The sequence below is a fragment of the Nicotiana tabacum genome, chromosome 19, assembly GCF_000715075.1.
Source record: "Nicotiana tabacum cultivar K326 chromosome 19, ASM71507v2, whole genome shotgun sequence".
NCBI lineage: Eukaryota > Viridiplantae > Streptophyta > Magnoliopsida > Solanales > Solanaceae > Nicotiana > Nicotiana tabacum.
The window spans coordinates 120,521,591-120,536,362 of record NC_134098.1 but is presented as its reverse complement, the minus strand read 5'-3'; the positions used below and the strand labels follow the sequence as shown (position 1 = coordinate 120,536,362).

General features: G+C 33.3%; 1 protein-coding gene across 1 annotated transcript; it reads right to left on the bottom strand.

The window, feature by feature from the left end:
* Window positions 1–618: 618 nt before the first annotated feature.
* Window positions 619–7,982, bottom strand: LOC107806322 (probable linoleate 9S-lipoxygenase 5). Its single transcript, NM_001325784.1, is given in 9 exon segments — window positions 619–1,588; window positions 1,676–1,939; window positions 2,045–2,352; window positions 2,447–2,554; window positions 2,676–2,761; window positions 2,853–3,194; window positions 3,304–3,544; window positions 3,638–3,930; window positions 7,724–7,982. Coding segments are annotated over 9 exon segments (2,589 nt in total). The 5' UTR covers window positions 7,917–7,982; the 3' UTR covers window positions 619–834.
* Between the last annotated feature and the right edge of the window lie 6,790 nt (window positions 7,983–14,772).

The window sequence follows — 14,772 nt, the reverse complement described above, 5'->3', positions numbered from 1 at the left end:
GAAAAAGGAAAACGAAAATATGCATGAAATTTCGCAAATGCGTACTAGCATTAATTCGGTGAGTCTTACCGATATAAAAACGAAATGACTCTATGGAGGGTGGAACTCAACTATACAATGTGATCTCTACTACTTATTACATACTTGTTCTTGTTGGGCAACCCGGTGTACTAAGCTCCCCCTATGCGCGAGGTTCGGCGAAGGGCCAGACCACAAGAGTTTATTGTATGCAACCTTACCTTGCAAAAGACTGTTTTCACGGCTCGAACCCGTGATCTCCTAGTCACATGACAGCAACTTCATCAATTACGTCAAGGCTCCCTTTACACTTGTGCTTATTGATTTGTTAAAATCTTATGTAAGTCAATACATCAGATTTATCCCTTGTTAAGGTGAGAGGTAAGTTTTTAAGTAGACCTAAAAGCAAAAGAAAAAAGTAAGTTCTTTTAATGTAGGCTTATCTAGATAAGGGAAGATGCCTAAAGAAAGAATTAGTTCGAAAAACAAGATTCTTCTCTTGCAGTTTTGCCACAGTATCCAATATAACTTAATACTAGTTCAAACAAAACTACCAGTCAGCTGCATTTTAATTGAACAAGAAGAAACAAAAACTGGATATATAGCATACAGTACTTTATTCACAATTTAGAACTGGGCACTTGTTGATACAAATGAATTACTTACAGAACAGAAGAGCCTACAGCATTACATCCTTTAGCTGTAGCTGGAACTTCCTTGAAATAAAAATAAAAGATTTTATTTTCTATTATTATTAGGAATATAAAGAAACAATAACAACACATGGATTTAATACTTTTATATTGAATTAAAGTTCTATATTGACACACTGTTAGGAATTCCTTTGCCAGTAAGTCCTCCTTCACTTGTGGGGAAGAGCAAGGTGTATGGAACTTTAACAGGACCCGACCTGTTCTTCCATTTCTCATCGACATTCATCTGCATAATCTGATCCTCGATATCACTCAGCTTCTTTCCAAACCTCGCAAAAGCTGAAAGTGGTTCTTGATCCTTTGTCCATTCAGGTGATTCCCTTTGCCCGAGGTAAAGTGTATCCGAAGAATGCCTTGACAAGATCTCTATGAGGGAAATGCCAAGCAGTGTCTGCAGCTGAGGAGTGATTGTTTTGAGGAATACCTTATCCGGATTTGTCTTGAGCTCTTCATACTCAGGACTTCCTGGCTCTGGCATGAAATTTCGGCTTAATGTAGGGCGATTAGGGAGATAACCAGCATAAGGGTATTGCCCGAAATTGACTGCTGCATGAAGTGCTGAAGCTATCCATATTGTGATGGTGCAAGAGTCTATCAATTCTTGCACTGTCTGCATTTTAGGCCACCAAGGCTCATCTTTCTTGTCACCGTGTCCCTCTTCGCGGAGTTCCTTCCACCAGGCTTGGAGTTCAGTGTCTTTTTGAACCGCATCATCTGATTTGTAATAGTAGTTGCAGTATTCAGTTACCCAACTTTTAATTGCTGACCAAATTTTCAACCCATCAACAGCATATGGATAGTCCTGAATCAGTAATCGAATGCCAAGTGGGGAGCTCGAGTCCTCAACAGCTACTCCTCTAAAATTGAGTAACATCATGTTCTTGTTAGCAAGACAACACCACCAAAAATGTTATTTTAGTGACCAATTTATGTTATTTATTTACCTTTTGATGAGATCAGTAGGAAGTGCTTGTTCAGGGAAAACCCAGTCTTTGTAAACTACTGCTGACATTTCCATGGAATATTTGGCCGGAAAAACTGTCAACTCAAGAAGTCCACCACCGTTGATCAAGATCTGTCTTGCTAAAGCATTTATGTTCATCGTCTCACGGAAATGAGGGTGGAGAAGCTTATAAATAGGGTGAAGCGCGCTTAGTTGCCTATTTGTTGCGATCACGAATGGCTCTATCGCTGCATGTGTATTCAACCTGAGAAGTTAACAACAAATGATTCTGATTAGTATTATTTAACAATACATTTAGTTTGGTTATGGGTAAGTTGTATTTTATATAAAGCTTTCTGACAGGTTTTACCAGTGACTGATGAGTTGATGAACGCCCGAATCATTCACTGCTGCATAGGCTTTGGCCAACTGCCAGATAGAACCTTCAACACCTTGATCAGCTGGTGTATATACTTTGCTAACAGCGCCAAATTGATCTCCGTCTGGATGTGGCAAGCTTAGTTCAATTGCTGATGGCTTCAAAGTTCCATTATCTTGCAAGAAGAGCAGAGTTCTTGAGGCATAGGTTTTTGTGTCTGTCGACGTGTTAATTCTCCTCAAGTATGGCATAAGGATATCATGATGGTTCAATATGAATAGTCTGTTAGTCTTGATTGCCTGATAAATAATAGTACCAACTCTTGTCACTATAGTCTACTCAGAGAACTTGACTGAAGAATCTAGCTAGTATCAAAATAAAAGTAGTAATTACCTCATCAATTGTTAGTCCATCCAACTTATCCTCTATCTGCTCTCTGGTAATTGTACTGTTTTGGTTGCCATATATTTTAGGATCCAACTTGCTTTTCGGAGGGAATTCCTGCAGATATTAGATAAGTCAACATCTTCAAAATGCACGAAGAATCACGAAAAATAGAAATAAACTTAAGCAAGTTCTTGATATCTTGAAAGACTAGCAATTCAGATGAATTAAAGCTTACTTGGAGTCTACTGATTATGACAGGATTGACTCCCGCCAACATTTCTCTCCCAAATTCTTCATCCGTCCTCCATGCAGTTTTATCCTCTACACCAACAGTATTTAGATTACCAAAAGGCGAGGCGTGAGAAATAATACTTAGAAAATGCTTTCGATCATATAGAAATTTAAATAATACCTTGAATAACCTGAGGAGTTGGGTACTTAAATAGGCCTTCACCATCACTTCGAAGGAGTTCTTTTAGTATCTCTAAAGGAATGCTATCAGTAATGGCTTTCAACAAAGGGCCTTGAGGCAACTTGATTCCGCCTTCGTAGAGTTTAAGTACATCCTCAAAACTATCAAACTCATTAGGCGTGCTATCGAACAAAGCCTTAAACTCAGGGAGAAGCAACTGCACAATGGATTTCAAAGCAAATGTCAAGAAGTCTGACAACTTTATATGACCAAATCGCTCGTCCCTTGGCACATATATGTCTAAGCTCATAAGCAATGGAATCCTGCTCTCGGAATTAGGATCTGCAGAGAGTAAATAGCTAATGTCAAGTATATATAATAGTAAATTAAAGTTGAGACTATTATACTTGTTGAAGTACACAAATGAAATGTATTTTGTGAATGTCTTAACCTGTTTTGGTTGGTTTGCGGCCTGTCCTGCCTCTACGAGGATACGGGTACTCAGAAGATCCTCCTAAGACAGGCCTTGACAAATCTTGGCCTTTGTCTGGATCACCCAAGTCATTGTAGTAAGCATAGTCATAAACTCTATCCCATTCCTCAAGCTTTCCAGTTCCATCTCCTCTTAAGGTTACTAATTCATTTTCTCTGTATTTTCGCAATGTGTCTGGTGTTTCACTTGGTAGATAAGCCTGAATCATTCATTACAACAATGCAAAGTATATGTTTAAACACTTAAAAGGTGTATTTACTTGTTACATTATTAATGAATGAATTAATTGTACCTGATTCGCGAAGAAGATGCGATCTGACTTATATTTATTAGCAGGATAAACCCAAGAATTACAGACAAAATGAACTTTGCCATGATTAGGAACATCTTCAAGGGTGAGTGACTTGAGGAAGAACTCACTAAAATGCAAGTTCTTGATAATGAATGCTCCTGGAACTCCAAATTCCTCATCATCCCAATCAAATGTGACTCTAAATGCTGATTCACCTGCTGCTATTGGGGTGCTATTTGTTAGCCAGTTCTCCAAATATGCTGCTTTGCTGCGTTTCCCTTGTAAACCATTTGCTGCAAATAAATCGAATTCAGAAACAGATTAGTTCTACTTTTAGGAGTGATATAAAGAAAGGTAAATAGGGAAAAAAGAGATTATAATCAAGTAGTAATAATTAACTTACAATCTAGGTTAGGCTTAAGAAATGATATTACAAGTTAATAACAAGAATGTATGCTAATCGAAGTGTCGACGAGAAAACGGGAAGGATAGAACATATAATAACAGTTCGGTGCACTAAGCTCCCGGTATGCTCGAGGTCCGAAGAAAGACCGGACCACAAAGGTATATTGTATACGGTTTTACCCTATATGTGTTTCTGGATAGAACATATAAAAACCAAGAAATAAAATATAATACCTCATCCAATGATCCCTAAGGTCTGAAATGCTAAAACAAATAAATAATGGTCCTAACTAGAATAATTTAATACTTTACCACCCTAGTCTGAGATTTGGTAGGCTGCCTTTTTTCATATCTTAAAAAATAATTACTAAGATTTTTTGAATATTAGAGACAATTTCAGATAACTTTACTCTTTAAGTGGTTCATATTTAGTCGTTTCGTGGAACTCTAAATTGGTAATTCTGGCCATGCAGATCAGTAAAATTTACTTCCAGAAATTAAAGCATATACCTAATTATTTATACTGATATGAGATTCAAATACATATGTACATACACACACATAAAAATCCAAGAAATTTTAAAGAACGTGTAGATGTATAACATTAATGTCCATTTCAAACTTACAGCATCGGAGTCAGGATTTGAAACTTATGAGTTTTGTATTTTAGTCCTTAAGTTACTAAATTTTAAATTAATATTTTATCATATTTAATAGATTTCCTAAGACAAATATAAAGGTTAACCAAAACTACTGATTCAGTCATACCCGTAACATGCACTTTAGCATCGCCCCTGAGTGACGGTATAGAAGAGAAAATGTTCCAGGTGTGTGATCAGTAATTTACCAGTGATAAAGTTTTTCTTGAAGATATGTTCATTTTAGACCATATGGTTGAGTTAAGGCCACGTTAATTCTAGTTAACACTTTACCAGATGCTTCTGTTTCATTCTTGTACACATTTCTGGGAAAAGAATACTACAAATGAAATTAAACTGTCCCTTTCTCCATAGTTGAAAATTCAATAAATAAAAGACAGAGACTTTAAGACTCGTAACTCATCTAGGTTGGTGGGGGTCTTCATCACCTTAAATTAAATAACTTGCTTCTAATTCTGGTTGAGAAATTATGTTCCTCAATTAATAGTGTTTCTGTACACATGTATATATGTTTGGATTCTCCACTAAGTTTTGATTTAGTGTGTAAAAGAATTTCAAATGAAAAAAAGAGTTGAAATGGCTTCTTTAAATTGAAAAATCAGAAGGAAAAAAATGATTTGGTTCGATTTAAAAGGTTGAATTGATGACTTAGTCCTTTAGGTTGATTTTAGACATTAGTTAATTTATTTTATAGAAACAGTCTATGATATCTAAAAATTGCACAAAATACTTTTCGTGATCAAAGGAAAAGTTAAACAGCAAAAATATTTTGTAACACTTCAGATCTTTCAACCATGATAATTTTTCAAAAACTAAGAAGATATGTTGAGGTAAAAGCAACAACTCGATAACTATTAAACCAACATTAGGGGCAGAGGTAAAGGTAAAGTATTGGATATGCGGTTGGAAGAATCTAGTGGCTTTTGCTTAGATTTTATATTTGTATTAGAAAATTATAAAATATATATATATATATATATATATATATATATATATTTAATTGCAAACCTGATAATTAAGACGAGCTATTGTTCAATGATAAATTCAAAATGTATTAAGTTCAAATTTTAGCTCCGTCTTTACACAGGAGAGCTCTGTTTTGGTAACCCCACTCAGCCTCCTCCACAAATAGAAAAAGGACAAAGAAATGGAAAAAGGAGTTCAACTACTTTCATTATGTATAGCCTAAAATTGAAACAACATAAATTCAGCACGTACAAAATTCAACAGGCAAACCTTTCTGGAATTTCTTTTTATAATAATTTATACTCTTTCTTTCACCCTAATTTTACTCTTAAGTAAACTTTCATTTTAGACTATCATATGTATGCATAGACAGACACGCACCACATTTAACAACGAAAGTGCTCATAGCATATTCTACGTTAACTTGTCATTGTTTTTTTTTCGTATAAGTAATGTACGTAGTATCACAAACGAAAGCCACGCACTAGGTTAGTGCTGGACATAAGACATTACACAAAATGGGGGTCCTGTACAAAATAGATTAATACTTGCAATATTTTTAGAGAAAAGATATGACATAAAAGTATAATAATTGTTTGAAATAAAGAAACTCCAAATTAGTCAAATGCATATAAATAAAAAACAACGTCCTTTGGTACCAATAATAAATTGTATCTTTGTATACGGTCGAAATAGATTTCGGCCTTCCTACGTTCGATCGAGTTCAAGTGTTAAAAAATTGGAATGAGATTTTGGGAGTGAACTCCGAAGTCGGTACTAACGAGCCTCGAGCCCGAAGGTCGCTCGAGGAGTCGGCTCGATAACCCTATCGAGCCCATGACCGAATCGATCCGCAAGGCACTGCTTCGAGGTCGGAAATGCGCGACGCTCATCTCGAAGATCGAACTCGAGCCAAAGGGCCCGACCCAGTAACGAGTTCGAGCCAGTATCGAGCTCACAGACAAGAGTCATTGCAACCGCACCAAGAGAGAGAATCTTGACGGGAATCAAAGAAGAGACAAGTCATCATGGGCCTTCCACTGTATGCTTTATTTTATTATTTTTTGTAATGACCCTCTTCTATAAAAGGAGAATCCTTGTAAGCTATGGAAGCAGAGAAGAAAAAACACACCGTAATAAAAAAAATCACTTCTCATATTGAAAGATATCATTTTATGCTTGTTTTACTTTATCTTATTCATTCTTATTGCCCACTATTTGTATTATTATAGTCAAGAGTACACATATCTCTATTTCTATACACGATTTATATCGAATTATATCACATATTCTTAAAACCATACACAAAATCTAACGTTATCCAATTTTTCCGATAAAAAATCTTCAAAGTAATCACCCTGGAAGACTAGCTAGAAGGTGGGACTGGGAGCACAAATACTTATTGAAGTAATTAAAATCAACCATTAGGCCTAATAAAACTGTAGGTTCATGAAATAAAAAAAATAGCTCAATAAATTAATCCTTAATATCACATGGTACTTTCTGTTCCGCATACCTTTAATTGGAGTACTTTATTGATATTTGATAGGCCCTACAAGTAGGGACTGCTCCAAAAGTTAATACACATTGAAAATACTTTATGATCACACGAGAACCAAATCTGAAAGCAGACTTTTGTAGAAACGTAAGGTAATACTATATATAATAGATCATTTGATCATTTTTCGAACCTTGTATATAGCGAGAGTTTAGTGCACTGAGTTATCCTTTAGAATAATCTCTCACGTCTCGTGTGATCATAATTATAAGTGACCTTAAAGGCTGCTGAATTTGTGATTTTTTTTTCGCTTTAAAATATCCAATATTTGAAGTGTTGCATTAATTTTGATTTGCTCTAAATAAACTCATTAATGGAGTTAATCCTTCTTGTGAAATATCCTTTTTTACCAGGCTCGAACGAAAATCTTTGATTAATATGGGAGGATACAATCATCCATGTCATATCATTCATGGTGAAGTTATGAATATTATATGTCTCCTTTATTTGATTAAAACTTTGGAATAAAAAAAGCATATAATAAAAAGAAGTACTCACCAGGATCAGCATTAACAGAACTGATCAACTCGAGAGAGACCCTCCGACCAAGGAACTCAAGAACTCCATCAAGAACTGAGGCATTAATATCAGTAAAATCCAAAACATTTTTCTTCATCAAAACCACTGTTCCTTTTACCTTTTTTCCATCATCTTTCCCTGTGATTGCATCCACAATCTTCTCCAGAAACATTATTAACTGTTTGATAACTTTCTCTCTCAATAACCTTCCAAGAAAACGAAAGAAAATAGAATTTAGATGAGTTTAATTTAATTTGTGTTGTGAAGTTTCTAACTAGGAAATCTGATATTTATAGCAAGAACAAGTAGTTGTCTAGTTGAGAATAAAGAAAAACAATAAAAAAGGGAAAAAAAGAAAAATACAAAAGCCATCTCTATATTCCAACTTTCCTGTCTAGCTATCGTCTGTCCATATTGGTCTTTATTATCCTTTTATTTATTAAAAAAAGATTTATTTATAGCACATGATGGGTAGCAAGTACGTTTTCAATTTTCCTCTTCTATTCTCAAAAGCCTTCAAAAAGTTTGGCCAATTCTTCATTCTTCTTCTTCCTTTTCTTTTTGCCTTCGCAAAAAAATTATCTGTATCGGATTTTTACATTAAATAATTAATAAATGCATAACGTATGTTTGTAAATAAAATTATTTACTTAATCATAGTTAATTAATATATATTATTACCTTATTAATTCACTTAACCATAATAATATAATATGACTTGGTACAAATACTCATGCGGATAAAATTTTACAGCAATTAATGTCTGCACAGGTTTATTTACGTGGATAATTCTTGGGCCCAAATGAATTTCTTTTACCTTTCTAAAAATCTACACGTCAATCTTAGTTGGAGTGATTCTGAAAATACTTATTCATTATCTGTTATTCATGTTTATCTAATTTCTACACTAAAATAAGTTGTTTAATATTTGGAACATCCGTAAAACATAAACAAGCTTTTCCTCAAAAATATTTTTTCCCCCAAAAAAAAAAACGATTCGCTCAAAATCGTCCAAACTCCGTAGTTTTGCTTTGTTTATATTGTGCCGTGAAATTCCATCTTTGCCGAGGTAATTTGATGCGTTTGCATCTCATTTCAAAACGATTAGAATTGTTGTAATATTACAAAATTGTGCTAGTTAATTAGTTGCAACTTGCAAGGAGTGATGTGAAAGTATTTACACATTGTATGTAGATGGTAAATAAAATTATCATTTTTGAACATTTATCCATTGCTCTTCTTCATTTGTTTGATATAAACACCGCGTGCGTGTAATTAACCCTCATTCTTAGAAAAACACTTTGGTTACGTATAGTTGTTCTATTGTTACAATTTATAATAGTAATTTCAATCAGATGATTACCTCAATAGTTATAGTATGTTTTTTTACCCTAATAAGACTCGTGTATTGCCTTTCTAATTACTTTTTTGACGTTGAGTTTGTCTATCATCAAAATTTACCCACATGCATCGTTTAGATTAAGTGTACGACGCTACTACAATCAGATTGCTCTATAACAATATCCCTATATAATAGTCATTTATTTTAAAATCCGAATTTTTCTCAGGACCGAGTATTATATTATGCATGTTATAATATATATGTTTTCTATAACAACACTTTACTATAGCAGTCAAAAAATTTCGGAACAAACATGTTATAGAGAGGTTTGACTGTATATGTGTTTATTAAAAATTAAAATGCTTTAGGAAATAGTCATATGTTCGACTCTGACTTGGAAAAGTCATTTGCCATCTTCTTCTGAACTTTCAAACTAAGAAAAGCCCCTTCCAATAATACTTTTCCTCTTTTCTTGTAGGATATGAGTAAGGAAGCTGATCATAGCCAATTAAATGCATTTCAAATTTATTTTCTCTTGTTGTCTATGTGGTCAATTCTTCCCCACAAGCAAACAAGTGGAGTGATTTGAATCCTAATATTTTAATTTTTCTGTTCAATTCCTCTATGAAATTTTTTTGCCTTTCTTGTCAAAATCCTTTCTCTTCTCTTTTTTATTATTCAAATGCATCAATACTATTTTATTATTTTATATATACAACCTATGGTACAAAATTATATATAAAACTCAATTGATGTCAATGATGGATCTCCATATAAGTATAGTTGAGCATTAAATTTTGATTGAATAATCAACAATTTTCATCACAAGATGCGTGTCGTGCTATTGATATGAATATAGAGCCTATTGCTATTTGCTAGTGACATTTTTAAGAATAACAATCTTAGTAATGGTTCACTCCATTCTAGTTTCACTACCCAACGTAACTATGGACTAAATTTTGATTAAATTTAGTTACTCTCCTATGGAGAATTTTACTATAGCTAGAAACAATTCTATTTTGTAGAAATACATGTACTTTCAATTATGAGAATAATTTTATACGTTTATATTTGTGCAACACGGGAGCGTTACATGCACTCATAGAACTATATATAGGGAAATAAATGGTCATGAAAGGGAAAAAAATATGAGGGTTTAGCAATTTGTTTTACTCCAAATAGTATCCTTATAGAGGTCTAAAAGCAACTTGGAGAGATTGAGAGAGTATGGCTCACCGAGATTATTAGTTAATATTATATTAAGGAGATGAAATATGCCAACGAGTGGAGAAAGAGCTCCTCTACTCTGATTTATAAGAACAAAGGCGATATTCTTAATTCTGTAAAGTATCGTGGTATTAAATTTACGGATTATACGATAAAATTTTAGAAAAGTATATATCTTGTCCTCTATGTAGTACATAAAAGATAAAGTGAGAGAATGTGGTCCAAGATGGTTAGGCTACATCTTCTATAGACATCCAAATACAATGCATCTGTATAAGATGCGCCGCGATAATAATTTGAAGGCATTAAAAGCAAAGAAGTCGACTTAAAATCACATGAAGTAAAATTGCAATTAATTAATCTAGAAAAAGGGCTTATAATCTTTTAGAATCCATGAAGATTTAGCTAGCAAAGAACATAACACAACACAAGCAAATTAAACTATCTATACAAGCGACACTAAACTTATAAGGAGAAATTAACTTAGTCGTTGTTAATAGACTTACATTAGATTCGTTTTTTGTGTTAGAAGTTTGTAGGTCAATGTATGTACATGTGAGATTAAAGAATCCCCAGCTTTAGAGAACTCAAAATTTGTCTGAATATACAAACTATTCATGAGTAATTATATTATAGTATGAAATTGTCAAATAGAGGTAAATGACAATGGATAGCCTCAATATATAGTGATAGGTGATGTTTAGAGAGATTGAAGATCATACTCTAATTTAATAGGCAAGACGAGGACGGTCATATATAATGCACGCGGCTAAGTTTATGTTATATGAGTATGATCACAAACAGCCTCTTCCCCAAAATATTTATTGTTGGCACCTAAAAGGCTACAACATTTAATACTGCTGTAGTTACTTGTCAAGTTTTGCATGGCTTGTACGTGCATGATTGCCAACCCTTGCGATTCTATTCTACATTATTTTGGGTTTTTCAGCTTTATTGTTTTCACATCTATAATTTGTTTGGTCCCAAAAATACTTTTTCCTTTCTTAAAAAAATACGGTATATATGTTTTTTAAATTTAAAGTGTTTGATCAAACTCAAACTTTTAGGAGAAGAAAAAGTACTTTGAATAGAACTAGAAGCTATTTTTCAGAATCAGAGAAAGTACTTTTTTTCCGAAAATTTCCTTCTTCTAAAAATCACCTTTAAGAAAATAAACTTAAAAATACTTTTAAAAATTTGACTAGTTATTGTTCAAAAGTATTTTTTAAATTTATTAATCAAACATAAATTGTTTCTTACCAAAAATATTTATAAAAAAAATACTTTTCAAATTAATTTAAACAACGTGACATAACAGGCTATTAAAATTATCCTTAGTAAGTGGTATTATATAAACAACTGTTTAAATAATGAGAAAAAATAAAGCACGTGGAACAGTGTCCAAGAATGCAAGAACCAAAATGAAAGAGAAAGAAATAGACTAGAGAGAAAGTATTCAATGAACAGCTTATCAAAAGGGAGAGACAATATGACCCATTAACGCTAACTTGGACGTTTCCAAATGGAAGAAGGACCCCCCCCCCCCCACTCCACTGTCCACCCTTCTATTTTTCATTTCCCACTCTTCTGTGACTTTTCTTGATTTTCTTCTTTACCTCTTTTAGTATTCTATGCATTATTATACAATAGCTGCAGCCTGCAGTAGGTGAGAATTGTCGTCTTTTTATCCTCTATTGGTTTTGCAAATTTGTGCTGTAAACTCACAGTCAAGACCAGAAATAATTTCAGTACTAGAGACTTAATTTGTTTTGTGCAGTTTTCAGACAATTATTGCATCATACTGTGATAAAAGATAATTTCAAGTGGATCATTATTAACTGATACTATTAGATTAGTATCAACAACAATAATAATATAAAAGATAATTTCAAGTGGATCATTATTAACTGATACTATTAGATTAGTATCAACAACAATAATAATATAAGTATAGTATAATATTATATCATGGAATAACAATTACGAGATTAAGAGGGTAGAAGGAAAGTTCTAGTTAAAGACAAAAGTAGTTATTCTAAATTGATGGAAACTTATAAACATTTAATAGGGGCGAATAACCTACTAGATTCTTGTACTTGTTCTGGTTTGTTATCCTGGTCCCTATACTCTATATAGTTTTATCTAGACACTTATAATTATCAAAATATACTAAGCGTTGACTGAATACTTATAATTGCTAAACATACGTAGCAACTTGATGGTTGAGGTGGATAAAATATGTGTATTTCACGCGTATAAGAAGCGTAAGTATGAATATTAAAATGAAAAATAATTAAAATATTAAGAAAGAATGTTTTAAAATAAAAGAAAAAGACGAGACAAATAGGCAAAGCCCAAATATGAAAAACTGGTTCACTGAATCCCTGTCGTTCTCATCATCGTAAGCCTCCTTCTCTCAAAAGTAAATAAAGGATTAAAATCACTTGGATCTAAAAACACAGATATTCAGAAAAAAATTATTTGGTCTTCCAGAAAACTAAATACCATAATTCATTCGCAACTATTTCTCCCAAAATCATATCCAAATATACATGCATTTTTCATTAATTAAACCAAAATGCAAAAGCAAAACTGTTCCAATTTGAACGCTTTTAGCATCTGGAACTTCGTTTTGACAATCTATGAATATTCAACAATTTTTGTAAATTACACCATATCAAATGTTCAAAACTTAGTTTCACCCAGCGGCCAACTCCTTTGAGTAAAAAATGAAGCCTTAAATATCAATTGCTTTGAGCCTCAAACATTTTTTTTCTAGAGGCAATTCAGAAAATAAGTTGCAGCTGCTGTTTATGGAGCCATGATTTACCATACATGGCAAGTTAGGAATTGGAGAATATTCAGGAAATTAAATGTAAATAGAGAGTTTATAGTTTCACATATTCAGAAAGAATTTAGAGAGAAAATTAGCAATTGTGCAGGTTATAGGAGAGCTAGAAACTATCAAGTTTTGATTCATAAGCTCTGTAATTAGATTTACATAGGTGACTGATTTGTCTTTATGATATCTTAGAATTCTGGGCACCCTTCGTAGGAGGTGGTTTGGAATCTAGATGCTATTAGTTTGTAAAGCTTTTGATTATTATGGTAATATTCACCGTTATTACAACAACAAGAAAACATTATTTTTTTCTTCAAAATTTGAAAGACAAGTGTCACTTGCAATGCTTCTTTTGTAATTTTACCCAAATGGAGCCTCTTGTGTCTAAATCATAAATTGCTTGAGTTTTAGTAATCCTCAAGCTAAACCCACCAATTCTTGAAAGAGAAACCATTGGTGGAAGCTGGAGAGTGGCGGCGATGGGGGTTGGGTGGAAGAGAAAGAAGTGAAAAAGATGAAAGGGAGAAGGAAAGAGAAACTGGAGTGAATTTCATGTTATGTTTTTAGAAAAATAGTTTGTGTCCAAAAAATAATTTTTTTGTAATAATAAAAATTATGTGGCATATTTTATATATGGATATCAATCTCGGCGTGATTGAGAATGGCTTAAAATAATGTATTTTAATAATTATAAGTGTTCAATAAAATTTTGTAGATTACAAGGACCAGGACTAGCAGGAATAAGCACAATGATCTCCTAGGTTATTCAGCCAAAATGACCGATGTGAGACATCAATAAAGAGCTAAAGTTGTTCATCAAATGAGAAAACGAAAAGATTTCTATCCTCGATAGCACTTACAAGATAACTTTATTTACATAGAAATCCTCCAGTTCTTCTTGGTTTCTCTGAGATTGATTTAAACCATACTGTTATCATAAATTCAGTGTAACTAATAGGAAGACCGTTGGCTAAAAGTGGAACATGAATTAAAGAGGTCCAACATAATTATTTATTTTCTCAAAATAAAAAGGGAAGGGCTTATCTTTTTTTTTTTTTGATAAACTGGGAATTTTTGTTTCATAGAAGATTACACACTACAATAGTTTTTATCTTGTGGATCATTACAAAGATAGGATAACCAGAGTTGAACTTTTGAACCCCCTTGACCAATAAGCTACACTTTTGGGTTGTGCCAAGGGAATTCAAAACTTAATATATAGAGGTAAAAATAGATTTTGCCTTACATATACAGTGTAATTTTTCGACGAAGAGGGTTCGGGCGAACCCCCTTCCGCCCCCTAAATCCGCCCCTGCCCATGCATAGCATGTTGGTTACCAAGTTTTACTAGGTGCCTACAACCATGGATAGAAACAGATTTAACATGAACATCTCCCACTTTGCCCGCCAGCATTCTGGTCGTGACATAGGTTGGAGGATTAACTAGACGACATAGTTTATTGATACTAGAAAGCATGGATGCGTGCTTTGCTAAAAGGTGAGACACTCCATTGCCTTGAAGGAAGTTATGCTGGAACACTACCATGCCCATTCTGGAGATTAACCACCTGCATGTATTAATGATAGAGTCATAAGTTATACATGCATTGTTAATGT